This window comes from Lontra canadensis, unplaced genomic scaffold (genome assembly GCF_010015895.1).
Source record: "Lontra canadensis isolate GAN:19392208 unplaced genomic scaffold, GSC_riverotter_1.0 scaffold7, whole genome shotgun sequence".
NCBI classification, from domain to species: Eukaryota; Metazoa; Chordata; class Mammalia; order Carnivora; family Mustelidae; genus Lontra; species Lontra canadensis.
In genome coordinates this window covers 34,275,105-34,294,070 of record NW_022631001.1, presented here as the reverse complement: position 1 = coordinate 34,294,070, position 18,966 = coordinate 34,275,105, and the positions used below count along the sequence as shown (strand labels likewise).

Below are 18,966 nucleotides of genomic sequence, written 5' to 3'. Positions count from 1 at the left end.
CAGTGGAGGAAGCAGAAACAATGCTCATATTAGTGTGATTAGAGCCATTATTTCCTGATACGTTAGTTTCCCCACCTTGGCTGTTGGATCCTCCAGGGGAGGGAGCATGGCTCTCTCATCTCTGTTATCTTCAGATCTCAACTTAGAGATTGTTAGATGGATGGAGGGTGGGTGGATGGTGGATGGATGGATGGATTAGATGCCTAACAGCATCTGTTTAACTTCCTAAATCCTGTCATCATATTTTCCATCACCTGCAATAAACCGGAAGCTACAGCAGGTCATCGGCTTTCCTTGGTGGTGAAACAGAAACCCAGGCCACACAATGGACAGTCCCTTACCCAATATAGGTGTTGAATAGGCTCTTCTTGCCTCTGTTCCAGTCACATTTCCACATTGAAGCTAGGCATTCCACATTTGGCCTGGGCTCAGAACTTTGATCACCATGATTCTTCACCTCTATTATGGGAAAAATCAGTCATCTTAGTAATTTAATGCCAATTTCCATGGGTTCACCAAATCTGATAACTTATAAGATTATCTGAGTGTCTCCTATTCATCTCTCCAGATCTACTCTCCATCTTTCCCCTTCTACCCTAGGAGGCTGAATTTATGGAATGTTTCAATGGGCTCTCGTGTTCTTTGGCTTCCAGCTGGGTTCTACCAATGGGCTGACCCAGAAGAAGAACAGAGTGGGGAGAGGAGGGTAAAGTTGAAGTGTTTATTCACCACCATTCGCCATTATCCCCAAGTCCCTCCCACCCTGAAGCCTTCTTGCAAGTCAACCCTCTCTCTATAACTTTTCTATTACAGAGTCTTGTAACTGCTCTCTTCTCTCATCCCTTTGGGTCTGGGAGTGGTAACAGCTCCATGTTATTATCCTCAGGGAACTATACAATCTCTGTGGTTCCCTTACATCCTACCCACACCGTGGAGCATTATGCCTTTATTATACCCTCCTTGGATTCTACGACCATGAGTGTGTCATCTGTTTCCTGTTGGGGCCTTGACTCATACACTGGCCTGAGGCTCTTCTTAGGTCTGAAGGGTAACCCCGCCTGCCTCTCCATGCCCTCCCTGGACTTCCAAGGGTCAGGAAGAACATGCCCCCCAAGAACCACCCTTTACTTCCTTCCCTGCACTGCCCTTCTCACCCCACAGTCCCTTTTTTGTCATGCACTCATGTTTAAAAATCCTTGTCAACCACCCTCTTCTATTAAAACAAGAAATGACTTATTTTATCACCCATGAGGCCTAATCCTAAGGGGAGGGGATGTTAATTTCTTTAGTAACATGAAGAGAAAAGCTCACAGAACCCTATGACTTGTCCACTCAGAGCCCTTTTGGGGAACCACTTCAGAGAAGTGACTGAAAACTTTGAAGGTCAGAGATCATGTGGCTTTCCTCTAGACCACGGCCAGTAATCTACAGCCCTTGCACAGCCCTTGTTATTGTAAATGAAGCATCCTCAGAGCACAGCCATCGTTTACATATTGTCTGTGGCTGTGTTCAGGCTACGATGGCAGAGTTGAGTTTTCAGACAGTATGGCCCTCTGGGCAGGAAAGAGTTAACACAGCAGGACTGACTGTGTCCTTTGAAAGATCTGCTTACCATGTTGGCCCTTGACAGGCATCCAAGAACCTGTATTTCAGAAGGGTTCCCACCATTCCCAGATGTGTAAGAGTAGCTTGCTATGCCCAACCAGACTATACGAACAATAAGGGTTATGCTAAACACCTGCTTTGCTCCTGGGAGTTTGGAATATGGGTATGTACCAGGCAGAGGCTGCCTACGTGACCAGCCCTGATAAAAACAAAAAAACAAAACAAACAAAAAAAAACCCAGCTCAGTCTGTAGAGCTTTCCCAGTAGAAAACATCTCACCTGTGTTGTCTCAGCTCCTTGCTGGGGGAATTAAGAGCATCCTGTGTGATCTCTAGGAGAGGACCCTGGGGAGCTGGCACCTGATTTTCCCCTGACTTTGCCCTATGTGCCTTTTCCTTTTGCTGATAAAACTTATATCCTTTTCTTATAAGAAATCATGACTGTGAGTACAAATATGGGCAGTCTAGGGAGTCCTACTGAATCACCATATCTGGCAGCGGCCTTAGGGACCACCCAACACACTGCAGAGCCAAAAATATTTTCCACCTGGCCCTTTAAGAAAAAGTTTGCCAACCCTTGCTCTATACGGTTGTAATCTGGATGGAAATTTTATGTTCCATGTCTTGGATCACACAAGACTCTGAACTGCCTAAGGCCTGGCACAGGTCTCTTGCTTCGTATCTATAGGCCAAGCACAGATCTTGTACAAAACATTTATGGAGGGAGGAAATCAGCAAGCCTGCAAATCATGGATCCAAGCCATGTTTTTTTAAACTGTGGGTGGTGAAATCAATTTAAAAGTTTATGACCAATGCTTTTCAGAGAAAGAATAGAATGGAAAATACCAGATTCCACCGCCTATGGTAAGACTAAGTTTCGGGTCTCGAAAATTTTGTCTCAGTTCTACACGCGGACCAGAGACTATCCTGGATCAGGATGTAAAAAGCTTTTCAGTCCACTGCAACAGAAAATCGTGTGAAGCCCACAGGCTTGTATTACCTTTGCCAGCAGCCCAGGGAGCAGTCCCCTCCCCTGGACCCTCCCATCTCTCCGTCATTACGTCATTACGTCACTAGGCTTACCTGCGTTCTTGCCCCGCCCCGCAGAACGTGTACTACACCAGCAGTCAGCAGATCCACGTGGGCATCCTGAGCCCCACAGTCGACGACGACGACAACCGGTGCCTGGTGGACGTCAACAGTCGGCCTCGGCTCATCGAGTGCAGTTACGCCAAAGCCAAGAGAATGAAGCTCCACTGGGAGTTCTCTCAGGTAAGAGCCCCCGAGCTGCTGGCGAGAGTAGCCAGAGTGTAGCTAGAGCAGGCGGGAAGTCCATAGGGGCCCCAGAGTGTGCGGGGGGAGGGGAGGAGGAGGAAGGGGACACGGTGCGGGGAGCCTGTGACTCGGGGCCAGCTCTCGGGATTGTCTGGGGACCTACTCTGGGCCAGGGATTTTGCATCCATGATTAGCTCACTGTCTCCTAATATTTGTTGTTGTTTTTACTATCATTTTAATTCGTAGACATAAGGAAACAGGCTCAGGGGGGGGGTTCATCTGCCCAAAGTCACCCAGTAAGGAGCAGGGCTGGGACTTAGGCTCTGGCCACTCTGACTTTAAACCCTCACCTTTCTCCTCCACACATTCTCCCTCCCTAGATGAAGCCCAGTGTCCCAGGTGTAGACAAGTGCTGGGGCATCCCTGACCGGTGCCCTGCTCTGCTGGGGTGGGCTCGCTCTAGGAGAGAAGGCTTCCTCAAAGGGCATGTGGACACAGCATTCCCGTGTTAAGTCTCCATCAGTTCTAAGGCCCATATTTGACTCCTTGCTCTCCGTTGACCCGATTATAAAATGTAGCCCAAAGATCAAGAGGCCCAACTGGAGACAGCCCACAGTGACCCCACTTTGAAGAGAACCTTTGCCTCAGCCCAGAGGCATCCCGGCCCCCAGGGCATCTGCTAAGTTAGGGCTGGTCTCCCTCAAGAGGCAGGGACACCCACCACCCAGGGGGTACAGAGGAAATGTTCAGAACAGGAAGTGAGGATCCCGCCGCGCTCTCAGGCATCGGGGACTGTACGTGGGGGATGCTTCCAGGGAAGTCAGAAAGGGAATGTCTGTATTTGTGGGACTGAGTGGCAGGACCCCAACCCAAACTTCCCAGCAAGCTGCTCCTCCCTTGGGGAGGAGGCTCATGGGGGCTGGAAGAGGCTGTGTAGTTACTCTCCCCTGGTTCAGGGGGGGCAGGGAAGTGGGGGCCCCAGCCATGCCATATTCTACAGGTATGGGCAGCCTTGGGCCTGTGATCTGGGTATGTGCAACCAGAGGACTGAGTAGGGTCCTAGATGATGAGTGGGAAGGTCAATACTGAGTTCAAAACAAGGTCATAAATTTAGGGGCTAGTTGGAGAGCAAGAGCCCCACTGAGGGTTTTGTGACCCTGGGACAGCAACTGCTAGGGAGAAGAACGGGGAGCCAAATAGGCTTCTGGGGGCAGGTAGGAGACGGGTGCGGCCCCTCGGAGTCTCGGCTGGGTCTGCAGTGGTACTCCTTCCTGTTCATGTGACCTTCGCCAAGCATTGTAAACTGTAAATATCCGTCCCTGTAAGAGCAACAGCCAGCCTTCACGGAGTGCTCCCTAAGTGCCTGACTCTGTAAGCGGGTGACACCTCGCCACTCAGTTAAGCCCCACCACAGGGACCAACCCCCCGCGTTCCATGGGAGAAAACACAGACGCAAAGATGGTAAATACCAGGCCAGCATGGTCCTGGGGGTGCCTGTCCACACATTAATTTACATTCTCTTCTACTTCCAGTTGGGACACGTTTGTAGCGGCACGTGGGAGAAGATCAGGGTCGGGGCTGAGGTTGGAGAATATGGGGCACAGCTTCCTCGTGGCTCCCTCTCTCTGGCTGAAACACCTGTCTCACCTCCATGGTCTGCCTTTGTCACCTGTCCCCACAGGCTGTGTAGCCCTGAGTGACATGGACTGGGGCTACATTTCCCTTGTGGCCCTTCTTTACATGGAGAGGCCGAGAGAGGGCCGGCAGCATAGAGTCAGGGACGCAGGCTGGGTGCGTGCTCTGTGGCGAAGCGGCTGTCCTTTCCCAGCTCAGGCTAGAGGCCACATATGAAAGATAGAAGCCACATGCCTGCAGCCTGGAGGCATCAGAGAAAAAGGGACCCATGGGCCCCTGGGAAGGTGAGTGGGACTGACTTTGCCAAGGTGAGAGGGAGATCGTCCCGTCCGGAGGCTCTGTGCTGGGTCTTATGTCAGGCCACTCTCTGCTGCCTTTAGCCAGGCCTGCTGGGCCCCTGGGAACTAGGAAGGAAATGTCGCAGGAAGGTGTTGGGTGGGGAGCTGGAGCAGGGCTGAGGGCCTTCCAGAAGAGACGGTATTTCACCTTGAAGAGTGTGTAGGAGCTTGCGCCATATGAAAGTAGGGAAGGGTGTTCCAGGGAGAAGGAACAGCATGCACAAAAGCTGTGGAGCCTCAAACCCCAGCTGTGTTCAGGGAGCTATGGAGAGCCAGGTGTGGCCGGGACCTGCAGGGCCCGGGGGTAGGGGCAGGGTAGCAGCAGATGAGCCTGGAAGAGCAGCTGGGCCAGGTCATGGACACCTTGGGCCTGGAGCTTATGGGAGTGAAAATGGAGAGCAAGGGACTGGCCTATTTAGGTGCGGGCTTTGGAATGCCCCTGTGTCAGAGACTGTGGAGTCGAATGGGAAGGGGGAGATTGTAGAAGGGGGTCGGGGGAGAGGAGGGAAGAAAAGCTAGCGGGAGGCTAAAATGCAATTTGAACATTTAGCCATTCCCTCCTCCCCTCTTCTCCGTGAGTGACCCCGGGGTCCTTAGGGCCCTGCCTGGCCACCAAGATCTCCTCCTGGGGCAAGGTCTGAGGCTGCCCCAGGGAGCCCAGCTTCTGGTGGTATGGGCTGGGCAGCTTGACAGGTGTGGCTGGGAGGCCTCTAATGGACAAGCAAATGCCGCTTCAACTGGCAGGGAGAAGGAGGAGGAGCTCAGGGCTTCTGGAATAGCCCCAGGGGGCCAGCCAGGCACCTGATGCTCTGGGGATCCTGTGTCACTTGGGTGTGCATGCTCTTGAACTGGAGTGAGCTCCCTGGCCCCTTTGCAAAGCCTCATTCCTTGGAGGAACTCCAGAATCACCGGGGAAACAGAGCTTGGTAGAGCCTCAGCCTTGGGAAGTGCGGTGTTAGTAAGCCGAGCAGTTCCATATCCAGGACAGTGAAACAAGATAAAGTTCGCCTGCCCAAGGTCATGCAGCCCGAGATGGAGCTCGAGTTCAAATAGGCTGGCTGTGCCTGAACCCAGGCTGCTTCACAGGCCAGCCCCACGCACGGGCACATAGGCCCTCTTTCCAACCCTCCCAGACAGACATGCCCCAAGGCTCAGGCTGAGGTGACTCCTCTCCCTCTCCAGAGGCCTCGGTGGTTCTGGCTGGCTGTCAGCTCCTCTGTCCATCCCTGACTGGGGTAAACAAAGGGACATATTCCTAAAAGAGGCAAAGACACCCCCAAATCCAGCTCTTTCCTTTCCTCATCTCAGTGTGTGGCCTTGAACAGGCAGCCTCACGTGACTCCTACTTGAAAGGACACCGTGACCAGCAAAGCGGGCAGTGTTTTGGACGTGGAATCCTGGAGCCTGGGCAGTTTTCAGCCACTTACACATATATCGAGTTAAACTCCCAGGGTGCTTTGGCAGTCCCATCTTTGATCCTCCTCCCAAGAAGAACTCTTTGGAAATCACATTTTTAAATCCCTAATTTGCAAACCCAGAGCAGCCACTCCTGCTTGATATTTAAAGATTAATGTATGTGAAATTTTTGTTTAAGGCAAAATAATTGATATTTGTCAAGCAATCTGGAATCTGTCCGCAAGCCCTCACAGGTTAGGAACTACTGTTGACAAGGCCAGCAGAGGCTGGAAGCCTCTTACGTGATTAAATCATGTGCTTGGGCTAATTCTCTTGCAACAGGTTTTAATCTTTGCAAATTACATAGAGATCCTACCAAGTAGAATGATCGGGTGCAGAAGTTGGGCTGAAAGAAGCTTTTGCTGGTGCATCTCAAATCTCTTTTCTGGTTTCACATTCTGCATTATTTACTCTCCTGAGGGCTGCATTTAAACTCCACAGACATTCAGGCTGAATTAATTTCAAAATAATGTAGTGCATTTCTCCCAGGTTCTCCCACAAAGAAGACAGGCATTTGCATATCTTAGCGTTTCATCTCATACCCTGATTTTCTGTTTAACAAATAAAATGCCTTTCTTCTATCCCCTGCAAGCTCTTCTGAATTTCCGATGCTCAGGATGAATCAGGACAGCGTGAGATACTGACACTGAGCAACCACACTTGATGAAAACATCTCTTGGCAATGCTGATGCACGGGGCTTTGATGAGCCATTTTCTGATGATGAACATTCTTTCCTTCAGTCATTCATCAAACATTCATTGAGCACGGGGGTTGGGCAGGAGGGATGCAGGTAGGAGGCAGACACGGCCTCTGCCCTGGAGGAGCTCCTGAGCAGATAAACACGCAACCGAATAGATGATGAGACCAGAAATGAGGGAGGTGGGGTGTGCCGGGACCCCGGCTTGATGGGCTCCAGGATGGTTTCACATTCAAGGCTTCTTTGATCCGGTTCTTGAAAGTCGTTAGACAGTTCCCAGGTGTAAAAAGGGAGAACATCCCATGCCGAGGCTCAGCCTGGGCAAAAGCAAGAAAAAAACAGAGCATGTTTGAGGAACAGAAATCCAACGGTGCGGGCAGAACTTGGAATTTCCAAAGGAACATGAGAGAGATCAGACATAAGAGTCAATCTGGGTGCAGAGAATGATGATTGTTGAAACCCATGCCAACCAATTGAACTTCACCTTAAAAGCAAAGGGAGGAACCAGGGGATATCTTAAGCCATGGCTTGCCACGAGTGGGTCTGAATCCCTCTGATACCAGAGAGTAGGATGGACTGAGATAAAAGAGACAGGGAAACGAGTTAGGGGACTGTCCCATCATTCCCGTGAGAGATGGAGCAGACTCGGTTGTCATGGGGTCATGGAGCCAGATAGCTCTTGGGGGGACTTTGAGACATTGCTGTGGTCTGTTGGAAGTAGTGATGGATGAAATGAAGGGAGTTGTGACGGGGGGGATTATGCATCCAGGACCACCCTAGGCTCTGGGTTTGGAGAACAGTCGGTGCGCAGCCAGCATCATCCCTCTCAAGGCACACACCTGTGCCTAGACGGCTAACATTTCCCACATCAACACATGATAGAATTTCAAGACCACCAGGAGTTGTCGTTATTGCCTTCTGCAATTCCTCTATCTTGTGATTCCTCCTGGTATAAAGAATGTTCTAAACTGATACCTATAAATTATGGAGGCTTTCAGTCTTCTGAGAGTATCCCACATGCTGAGATTTGGGGGATTCTGAGATTTGGTGATGAAGAGTTAGTGAAAGAGGTCTTTAGTCAGTGAGCCCGGCACCCATGGAAGGAGAGGGAGTAAGCAGAGAACTTTGTGGTAGGACACCTGCCAAGCAACAGAACAGACTGCCTCTCCATGGTAATGAGATGCACCCTGCCCCCACTACCATTCCTTTGAATGGTGAAGCAAATGCTGGAGCCTTCTCCTCAAGATGCTCGTAACGGGACTCTTGCCATAGGAGGGCTGTTACGATGGGTGTCTTCTAAGGTCCAACCTCCTTAAATTCTACCTGCCTACCTAAATGCATGGTTGGAGAAATGCAGACTGTTGGACCCGGGAGACCTGAAACATCTCAGCTCTGCCTTCTAACAGCTGAAGGGCTGCCCTACGCACTGGAAAGCAGTCTAGTCCTGTTGGCTCTGAGTGGGGACTTGCAAATACTGTACAAGTTCGAGAATGAGCCGAACTCCTTGTATGAGGGCTACCTTCACCCTACTCTCTGCAATTGTTTTTCCATTATTTCCACATCCTTTTCTTCCATCAACCACGACACCAGAGGGCCAGGCTGTCTTACGTATCTAGGGTCTCCAGCACCTGATGGAGAGCTGAGACAGAGGAGCCCCCCGACGTGCTATTAATCGAATGAAGGATTTCTTTCTTTTTTCAAAAAATCCACAAATATTAACCAGAGGCCTCCTGCGTACCAGGTCTCAAGGCAGGTCTGTGAGAAACCTCAAGATGGACAAGATTTTACCAGTGATTTCTCTCCTTGCACACATGTGTGCACACTGAAAAAGGACATTTCAACCTAATAGCCAGAGGCCCCTGTTTAGTTGGAGAAATCCCTTGTTCCAGCAAAGAACACTTTCAGGGGGTGGTATATCCCAACTGCAGAATGGACATGTGTTAAGTGGGGCACTCAAAATTGTAGTGTGAAAATGTACTTCTTTCTCTAACCTCAGATTTGAAGTAGGGAGGTGGAAATGTACGCATACCGTGCAGACTGGAGTACAAATTGGTGTAAATATTTTTTAAAACGGGGCTTTCATGAAATGTCGGGATATTCAGACTGTATTTCATGCTGCTCCCAGACTGGAGTGCACCGTCACACCTTCTGGCTTTTGGGTTCTTTGGTGGCAATGGCAGGAGGGCTCCTTTGGGCACATAGATCAGTGTTCCCATGGTTAGCTGTCCCCACACCTGAGCCCCTGTGCTTGCCTCATTCTCTGTGAAGTATTTATGCATTTTCCAAATGGGGAACATCAAGGATAACAACAGAGGTGTCTGTTAATGCCAAGAGAGAAGAAATTTTCAAGAGTATGAGGACACTGCCTGGAAGAGAGCTGAGTGCAGAGCCAACCCTCCAGGTCCATGATGATTGGCTCTGATTTGTGGGCTCTAATTTGATAATTTGATGCAAGATGAGTAACCCACTCAAAAAAGAACCTGGTTGCAGAACACATTTCCCAGGGAGCATGGCTAATTCTGCCAAAGAATTTCCCAACACGCAAGGAGGAGGAGTCCTTGACTTTTCTCCTGCTCTGATCCCCAGTCGCTGTCAAGAAGTCCGACTTCGAGAACCTTTTGTACTGAAAAGAAAAGACTATAATCGGGTATTTCATTATGGCTCTGGAATAAAACACCTTTTCATTTCCATGTCATATGGAGGGGCAGATGTGGAACTGTCCGGTTTTGAAGGACTGTCAGAGCCTTGCGTGGGCCCTAGAAGTTTGTGATTTTCAGTTTATGGCAGTCAGCACACCCCTGCCCTTCCTCCTGCTCATGCCACAGAGATCAGGAGCCAGGAGCAGGTATGATGGCTCAGGTCCCCGCTATTCAGACCTGAGTAAGATTTTTAAATTTATTATCAAACATTTATATGATGCTTGCTAGGTGCCACATAGTATTGTAACTGCTTTATAAATAGGACATAACTCCCCACGACAATGCTAGTGGGGACTTTGATTATCCTCATTTTACAGATGAAACTGAGGCACAGAGAGATTAAGTCATTTGTCCAAGGCCAAGGAATTCTGCCTCTGGGATCCGTGCTCAAAAGCACCTTCCCATGGTGCCTTTGTCTTGCCTCTAGAATCTAGAAACCAATGGATAGCTGCAGTGGGCACTTGGGGCTGGAGTCTCCCTGCCAAGCCTGTCACCGGTGAGTGTGAACTGGTTGGATTCCTGCCTCCTCGGCGAGCTCCCTCCAGCCACACTGCTATCTCCGTAACCCCTTCACCTTTTTTTTTTTTTTTTTTTTTTGGCACTTGACATTGCCATCACCCCATCTTCGGTCCAATGAACCTTCCCGGCAAATCACAGGCAGACTCTCACTCATGCACTGTTGAGTCTCCTTTAAGAAAAATAAATGCCAAAGCACTTATTGAATAAATATAGTGTTGAATATACATAATACAGAAAGACCACTTTCCTCTACAAAAAGACTTAATCTCAGAGTTTCTTAAACTAGGGCTAACGTCCCACCCACACTTTGAAGTCTGATTACTAATCATTAACTACTTAACCTGGAAACTCCCAGGCCCGCCATGCTTAAAGCCAAAGACCCATGGGCCACTTGCCTGTGGAAAGTTCATTAGAAAGGCTGGTGGCACGGTAGCTCTGAAATAAGCAGGGAAGACTGCGGAATACAGGCGTCCGTCCATACAACCTCCTCTGAACACCTTGGAGGGAAACAGGAGAGCAGCCTGAGCGCTCAGCCCAGGTGCTCTAGCTGCTCCTCCTCAGGTCCCGAGTGCAAGCGACAAGCCAGGCCTCATCCTTCCCGGAGAGAGGGTGACGGCTGGTTTGGGGTCCCCCAACCAGCATCGCCAGCAGCAGCAGCACCTGGAAACTTAAAAAGGCCCCTTTCTGGGCCCCATGGCAGACCCAGAAGTGACCCACAGTAAATAAGCCCTCCAGGGACTCTGACTAATCTCTACCCAGCCTATACCCCAGGAGGAACGGGTCTAGTTAAGGAACCTCTAGCTGCCACAGGCACGTAGTTGGGGAAACTAAGACAGAGAAGAGATGCATGTCTGCGGGATCTGGGGTCAGCTCCCAGGTGCCTCTGCCTAAGGGGTTCTGGACCGCAGCTTCCCCAGCCCTGCTGTGCACATCGTCAGGGCTCCATGGCAAAACGCAAATCCAGAGGCAAGACCAGGAGCAGAGTCCTGCGTTTTTGCTTCTACCCATACGCTTCTCAAGCCCTTCCTAGGGACTACTCCACAGAGGCCCAGAAGGAGAAGGAACTAGGCTGGGGGCTGGGAACCCACCTCTAGGAATTATTCGTCTCCTTAATTCTATACATTCAGCTTTTGATTTTTTTAATGCTGTTTCCATATTTAATTCAGTTTCCATTCCAATTAAGCTCTCTGTGTGCTGGAGCATCTCTCCTGCCAGGTTTAATTGCCCTTATTTAAATTCTTTAATTAAAAGTATTGTGTGTTTCCGCATCCTGTAGTTGTATGTATTACACAAATAATTTAGTTGACTGGACTGGTAAACCGAGGGACGGTGCCATCCTTGGAGGGCAGGGCCGGCCCCTCAGAGCCGGGGACTGGCCCAGGGGCTGCGGGCAGGGCCCCAGCTATGAGGACCAGAGCCCGCACACAGCCTCCCTGCTTCCTTCCTTCCTCCAATGCTCAATGCTCCCCGCTCCACACAGCGGACAGAGTGGACCACTGAACATGTCAGTCCGACTGGCAGTGGCTGGCCCTTGTCACCATATTCAGAGTCAAAGTCCATCCAGTGGCTGTGAGTCCCCACACAACCTGCCCCTCCCTCGAGGACCTCTCAGGCCTCATCTCTTGCTCCCTCCCCACATCTGAGCTGCTCCCCAGCCTCTGTGCCATTTGCTGAATTCCCCAGGCCTCTGCAGCTGTGGGAGCCTTGCTCTGGGGCACGGGGACTGTCCTCTCCTTCGTGCCTTCCCAGCGGGGGTCACTCTGACGGCTGTCTCCGCGGCTGCCTGTTCACCTCCGCTCCCCAGCTCCCTTCCCGGGTTGTCTGAGGCCATTCGGGCTACTAGAACACGAAGACCATAGACCGAGAGGCTTAAACAACCAACATGTATTCGTCACAGCTCGGAAGCCTGGGGGGTCCAAGATCAAGGTGGCAGCGGGCAGTGTCTACTGCGACCTCTCTGCCTGGTCATGTGCACCTTTCCACCCATCACACAGCAGAGGGGGACGTCCTCTCTCTTGCGTCTCTTCTTACAAGGGTGCTAATCTAGTTCACAGGGACTCCACCCACGTGGCCAAAAGATGTCCCAAAGGCCCCACCTCCAAATATCATCACACTGGGAATAAGAGCTTCAACACAGGAATTTCAAGGACTCACATTCAGCCCAGAGCACTGCCCTACGTTTTTGTGTACGGCCTCATTGCTTTCTAATATGCCAGAGAATTGACTCTTTGCTTCCCTTCCTGGAATATCCTCTCCGTGAAGACGAAGATCTTTTCCTGCTTCGTCACTCCTGTATCTCCATGACCTGGAACTGTTTCTGGCACGCAGTAGGCTCTCATTAAATCTCGGATGGATGGATGGCTCGTGTGTCTGCAGAGAGCCCTCGAAGGAACTAGCCCAAACTGGCTCCCCAGAGGCTGAAGCTGGGCAAGATGACCTTCCTCCGCCCCAGGCACTGAGGCTCTTGCAACTCTCAGCGGAGACCGTTGCTTTGAGACAGGCCTGGGGTGGGAGGAATGGTGTGGCGCGCCCAGCACGCAGGAACAGTGAATGGGGCTCCCAGCCTGGCTCTACCACTTCCAGACCATGTGACCCTGGGCTTGTGTCCCAATGTTTCGGAGCCCCCGTCTCCAATCCTGCAAAGTGGGGATGATTGCCATCTGTACCCGTCCGAGTTCCCATGAGGACCACGTGATATTGGGCCTGGAGGGCATCTGACCCGGCACGAGGTACCTGGGAAATAGGCACTGACCCTTATTAGCTCCATCTCCACACACAGCCTGCGGGAAGAGCTGCAGAGAGTAACAGCAGTAGGCCTCTCTCGAGGGTGCTGAGCTCACCAGGAAGAGATCCCATGGAGGAAAGCAAGGCTCCTTTGCCATTGTGGTGAAGGGCATGTGCCCTGAGAGTGGGTGAGAGCCCGGAGTTCATTGAGTGAGACAAGCTAAGGTCCGAGAAGGAAAACAGGAGGGAGGCTGGAAGTGGCCAGGCTCGCTCCAGCACCCAAAGTTGCCTGCCTCCCCTTCCCATAGCCCAGACATGTTCCCAAGATACATTCCAGGGTACCACAAGGAGGCCTCCAAGCAGGCCTTCCTCTTCTGCTCTAGAAGATTCTCCTCTTGGAGCCTCTAGGGAGGGAGCTGGCCTTGACCCCATACCTCACTCTCCCTGACAGGCCCAGACAGTCTCACTGAGGCCCCATCTCCTTCACAGCTCTTGGCCTCACTCTGTTTCTTCCACATCCTGCCTAGAGGCCACACAGGCTGTTTCTGCCCCAGAGTCACTGTGCTTCCTGTCTCCAGGGCCCTGAGGGCCAGGATGGGGCCTGGGAAATGTCATAGTTGGGTCTTGGAAGGAACACTTTCCTTCTCAGAGACCTCCCTCCCTCTCAGGCTTGGCAAGGTGCACTGTGGAAGGCATAGAATGTGCATGAGTGGTGGCAGGAGAGGAGAGGCCACGGCCTTCTCTGTTTTGGACAGGTTTCTCAGAGTTCAGTGATCCGGGGGTGACCGAAGCATCCCAGCCCCTGGCAAGCAAAGCCCATCCTGGCCCCTGAGGAAACACTGAGAAGTCTGGCCTGAGCAGAGTGAGTGAGCTCTTGGTCTGGCCCCCGTCCTGCCTGTCGTGCACTTTTTCCAGACCTCCCCATCTGAACCGTGAGCAGCCTCACATCCATTTGTTGTTTTAGAGCTGAAGAAACGGTTTCCCATGACTCCTCCTGCTCGTCCTTGGTAATCAGGACATAAATGATCGTCTGGTCCTCGACAGTGTGGAACCAGTGGAGCAGCTCCCCCATTGCCATGGCCCATGGCCATCTGCTGACCTGCCCTTCCCATCTCCCTGCCAGGAGAGCCGGCAGGCCTTGTGAATCAGAGAGCCGGGGTGGTCTCACCCACGGCCTGCCTCTGCTCCACTCCTAGCAGCGTGGGCTGGGGCGCACCACCAGTGGGCAGGGAGGTCAGTGGGGCGGGGGGGGGCAAGCCACACATGTGCCAAGGAAATGGCAGTGATGTGGCCCAACCCAGGTGTGGGCAGCAAACGTGCTCAGGCCACAAAAATGGAAACCATAGAAACCTGGGCCCAGCAGCGCAAGGGGCTGGCCTCACTTGGAGCAATGTCGCAAGGGATGCCTCTAGGTCCAGAGGTCCAGCTTTTGTGGGATGGGATGGGGACCCACAGCTTCCAAGGGGACAGCTTGGCACTGTCATGCCATCATCATCCCAGGAGCATGGTGTGGCCACCAAAAGTGCCAATTAGTTGGCTGTGTTGGAGGAGCCTTTTGTCCAGTGGAAACGAGGTGGTGGCTTCCACTTGGCAGTCAGTTCTGAGTGACACAGAATAACTGGAGTTGGTCCAAAGGAGGGCAGCCGGGATGGAAAATCATACAAAACTCTTCCGCATGGAACTGGGTCCAGTTAACCTAGAAAAATGTAGAACTCGGGGAACATGGGCCTCACCTTCCCCTATTGGGAGGGAAAGGGTAGAGAAGTAGGAACAGACCCAAGTCGGGAACCCCAGGGGATGATCTGGGATGCCTTGCTGGATGCCCTCAAGACAAGGATTTAAGTTCAGTGGGAGGAGAACGCTCCTGGGCAGAGCAGCTCGGGAAAGAAAACGCTGGTTCAAGAGGGCTGCATGCGTCATTCTGGGAGGCCCCAGGCCGAAGTAGAGGTCCTTCAGGGAGCCTATGAGAGCAGGAGGGGCTGCCTTCAGAGTGTCTTCCACCTGGGGACTCCAGGGTCCTTTCCGAGCCCTGGTCGGAGGGCCACTTGTTCCTCCGCCCCTGCAGCGCCTCGACCTGCGGCTATCTCTCAGGCTGAGCTCAGGGTCCCCAGATGGGCTTGCTCTTTGGGTTACCCCTTTGCTGTTTTCTGTCTGCTCTTGGGTGCAGTGAGTCACAGCCGGCCTTGGGGCACAGCAAGGAAAGAGCTGCTTTCTTCCCTTGAATACACAAAGACACACTTCTGCTCGCCTTTGCCGCCCAGCTTCTCACTACCTGACTCCCTCACCCACTGTTCAGAGTCCCTTCTGAGGGAGCTACATTTTTTCAAATTTTTTTAATTGGAAAATAACACACATACACACAAAAACATGTACAAATGTAAATGTTAGACTCAATGATTTAAAGCAAAGCAAACACCTGTGTTTCAGGTCGGGAAGGAGCGTACCACCAGCACCCCAGAACCCCTTCTTTGGCTACTGTCGATCATTTTCCCAGTCCCTCCTCCGCAGAGATCACCCCCATCCTGGCTCGAACACTGGTCCTGCGTTGCCTGTCTGGCAGGTGCATATATGGCGAATTCTCTGTGCGTTCTCCGCCTGGCCTCCAGTGCTGGTGCATCTGTTAGGCTGAGTCACCTTGACCGGAGCTCTGGTCTATATATTTCTGATACTGTACAGCATTCCAGTGCGTGAATACCACAGGTCATTGATCCATTCTACTGCTGATGGACGCCTGGGTTTGCTTCCAGGTGGGAGCTTTTTCCAATCAGGTTTCGGAAGCACTCAGGTGCTTGTCTTTGGTGCCCAGATTTCTGCTAGATACACGCCCGAGCATGGCAGTGTGGGATCTCGGGGCTGTGTGTGTCCAGCCGCGGTACATACTGCCAGCTTCTTAGGTCACTGTGAAAACTGAGTCTTACTCTTCTCTTCGCACGTGTCATTTGGCACCACGGGGATAGTGGGAGATTGGGGACATGCCCCCTTACAGTAGAAGTTTGCTGTCTCCCTCTCTCCCAGCATGCTGTTCACTGGGGCAGGCTTGGGATGTCGCTGGGGGTGGGCTGTGGTCATAAGGGGCAGGGGCCTCCCTCTCCCCACTGCCAGGCCTGCTCAGGGCCCCTCCAGACTGAAACAGCTGACACTGCTCTCCTGTCCTGTGACCCATCCTCTCTCCCCTCTGCGGATCGTGACAACCAACATTTACTGATCATCTATTAGGTACCAGGCTTTTTGCTGGATGTTGAGGGCACAGAAACTGATAAGACCTAGAACTCTCAGTGTAGATCGGGGAGAGACAAGGAAACAAGTAATTCCACCACCAGTCAGTAGTGCAGAGCTGGAGAAAGCACAGGGTGAAGAGCACCCGGCTGGCTGGGTGGACTGGGGGGGGGGGGGTGGGGGGGGGGGGGGGGGGGAGGTGAGACGGCTTCTGGAGGAGAGGGAGCCGGAGCTGAGCCTTGAAACATGCCTGGGGCTTGGCCTGCCGCGGAAGCTTGCAGAAGGACCCCCCCCAACATAGGACACAGCTTGCTTGCTCAATATCAGGAACCCCGATGTAAAGCAAGGAGGTTGGTGTGGCTGCCTGAAAGCTGTGGGAGCTGAGGGAGGAGGGAGCCTGAGTCTGCACGGGATGCTGGCCCCCCTAGCCCTCGGAGCCTCTCTGCTTCCGGGCCTCAGGGTGCACTGATAATTCTAGGCCTCCCCCGGCTCGCCTCCAGGCTCAAGGTGCCCCAGATCTCCCCACGTTACCCCTCTCCTCTCTGATGGCCCTCTCCGTCCTGGCCCCTAGGGAGGCTCCATCCAGAACCGCAAGTCCAAGCGCTGTCTGGAGCTGCAGGAGAACAGCGACTCGGAGTTCGGCTTCCAGCTGGTGCTGCAGAGGTGCTCCGGCCAGCACTGGAGCATCACCAACGTCCTGAGGAGCCTGGCGTCCTGACCCCGCCGGGAGCCACCTGCGCCCGTCCCTTTGCTACTGTGTAGCACCTGCTGCCTGCTGCCGCGTTGGGTGGTTTGGAGTCGGGGGGTGGGGGGAGCCAGGTTCGTGGGATTCCCCACCCCCCACCCCGCCAAAAGAGCTTTTTATTTCCTATGCGATTTTCATGGAGTTTCTAGAAAGGTGCCGAATGGTCGGTGATGGTATAGCGTCATAAACTATTTTGCAACTGTAAATAGGGGACAGATGGAGAATATTTATAACTGACAATAAAACACTATTGATTAAGAAGAGGGTTTCTGCGGTCACTTGGGGCTCACGCAGGTGCCTGCCTGGGTCCTCGGAACATGGGAGTTGGTGTCACTCTTCACTCTTCCTGCCTCTCATCCTCGAGAAAGGAGGCTCGAAGCCCCCGCCAGCAGTGGGAGCTTAAGCAAAGCTCCAGCCTTCTCCATTAGGCCTAGGGTGGCAAGAAGGGCACCGTGACCCTCCGGCTTCCCTCTGCCTGTACCACAGCACACGTGGCCTCTGGAGAAAGCATTCCTGGAGAGATCGGCATTGCCTGCTGGCCCCTGGAGCACCTGCTGGGGGGCTTCAGACTTCAGACTGCTCTGGCCTCCCCTAGGGTCTCCTCCCTCAGGCCCCCAGCAATGGCCCTCGCCTGCAGACGCCCCCAGCATGTGGCTCCTTCCATGAGTCACGGTGTATTTGTTTCCTGGGACTGTCATATCAAAGGGCCGCAGACAGGGTGGCTGCCACAACACAAGTTCATTCTGTCCTGGTTCTGGAGGCTGAGAGTCCAAAGTCAAGGCACGGGCGGAGTTGGTTCCTTCAGAGAGGATCTGGTTGCGGTCTCTCTCCTGGCTTCTGGTAGCCTCGGCCGCTCCTCCGCTGCAGGTGGCCGTGTGCCTCCTGTGTCTTCACGTCTCTTCCCTCTGTGTGTGTCTGCCTCACTGGCCACATGTCCTGTTTTTACACAGACATGGTTTATCCTGGAGTAGGGCCCACTGTTGTGACCTCATTTTAACTGGATTACCTCTGTAAAGACTCTGTTTTTAAACAAGGTCACGTTCTAAGGCACTGAGTAGTGACGACTTCTGAGCTTTTGGGGGGACACAATTGAACCCATAATGCATGGCTTATGCAGGTAGGGCTCCAAGTCACCTCTCTGGGCCCACCCTCACGATGCCAGTGATCCTCAGAATAGAACCATCTTTCCTGGAGCCTGTTACCCTCCAAAAGCTTCCAATCCCAAGAGGCCTTCCTCAGGTTGGGAGCTCCCGTGCTCAGTTTGAAGGACACCCCAGCACCACCTCCAGTCCTCTGGCTCATAGCAGAGCAATAGTGAGTGACCGGCTGTAAGGCTCAGGGGAGGAAATGCTTCCCAGATCACTTTCAGCCCCACTCACCCCCTCAAGCTCTCTGGGGCCTCTTTCCCAGGGGCCTGCAGCCCCAGTACCTACCTTTTTGGGATCAGTAATCTAACCACAGAGGAGGGTTCCCCGCCCCAGGAGGTGGACATGGGAAGTAGGCCCCTCAAGAGGGAGTTGTCCCTTCCCTCCACAGACTCCTCCACCTCATTCAAACAAGAGCCTTCCCCGCGTGGCCGCCCACCCGTCACCATCCACCACCAGACCCCACGTCTGTTCCCCGAGTCTCAAGCCCCACCTGCCGCTCCTGAGTCGGAAAGAGTCAGGGTTTTAACCAGCAGTCCGGGCTACTCCGATCCCCTGCTGCTGAAGGCCGAGAGCCTAGCTCTGCCCCAGCCTGGACCAGGTCCCACATGCCCTCCTGCCTGCACTCACCCTGGCCTCCTGCTACACAGGACAGGCTCTACTTCCTTGCCCAGCAGCCCTTTTATTTACCCTCCCCACACGCCCCACCCCTCTGCTGCCTGCGCCTCACCCCTGCTGTAGGCCAGAAAGGCCCAAGAGCAGGGCCTCTGAGTCAGACATCCCCAGTTACCAGCGGGACAGTCCTGGAAGGCTGCATTACCTCTTTGTGTCTCTGCATCTTCTCCTTAAAGACTGTGAGTGTTTTTACAGGGTTGTGAAAATGCAATGAGTAAATGGGTGTAAAGCCCGTGGA

The 18,966-nt window shown here is 52.8% G+C and overlaps 1 protein-coding gene across 1 annotated transcript in view; it reads left to right on the top strand.

The window, feature by feature from the left end:
* Nucleotides 1-17,169, top strand: part of GALNT18 (polypeptide N-acetylgalactosaminyltransferase 18) — a 342,951-nt gene extending 325,782 nt beyond the window's left edge. Inside the window, exons 10-11 of the mRNA XM_032853479.1 lie at nucleotides 2,712-2,876; nucleotides 16,735-17,169. Of these exons, the coding sequence (XP_032709370.1) occupies nucleotides 2,712-2,876; nucleotides 16,735-16,881 (312 nt within the window). The 3' untranslated portion in view covers nucleotides 16,882-17,169. The remainder of the gene's footprint in view (nucleotides 1-2,711; nucleotides 2,877-16,734) is intronic.
* Nucleotides 17,170-18,966: the final 1,797 nt, after the last annotated feature.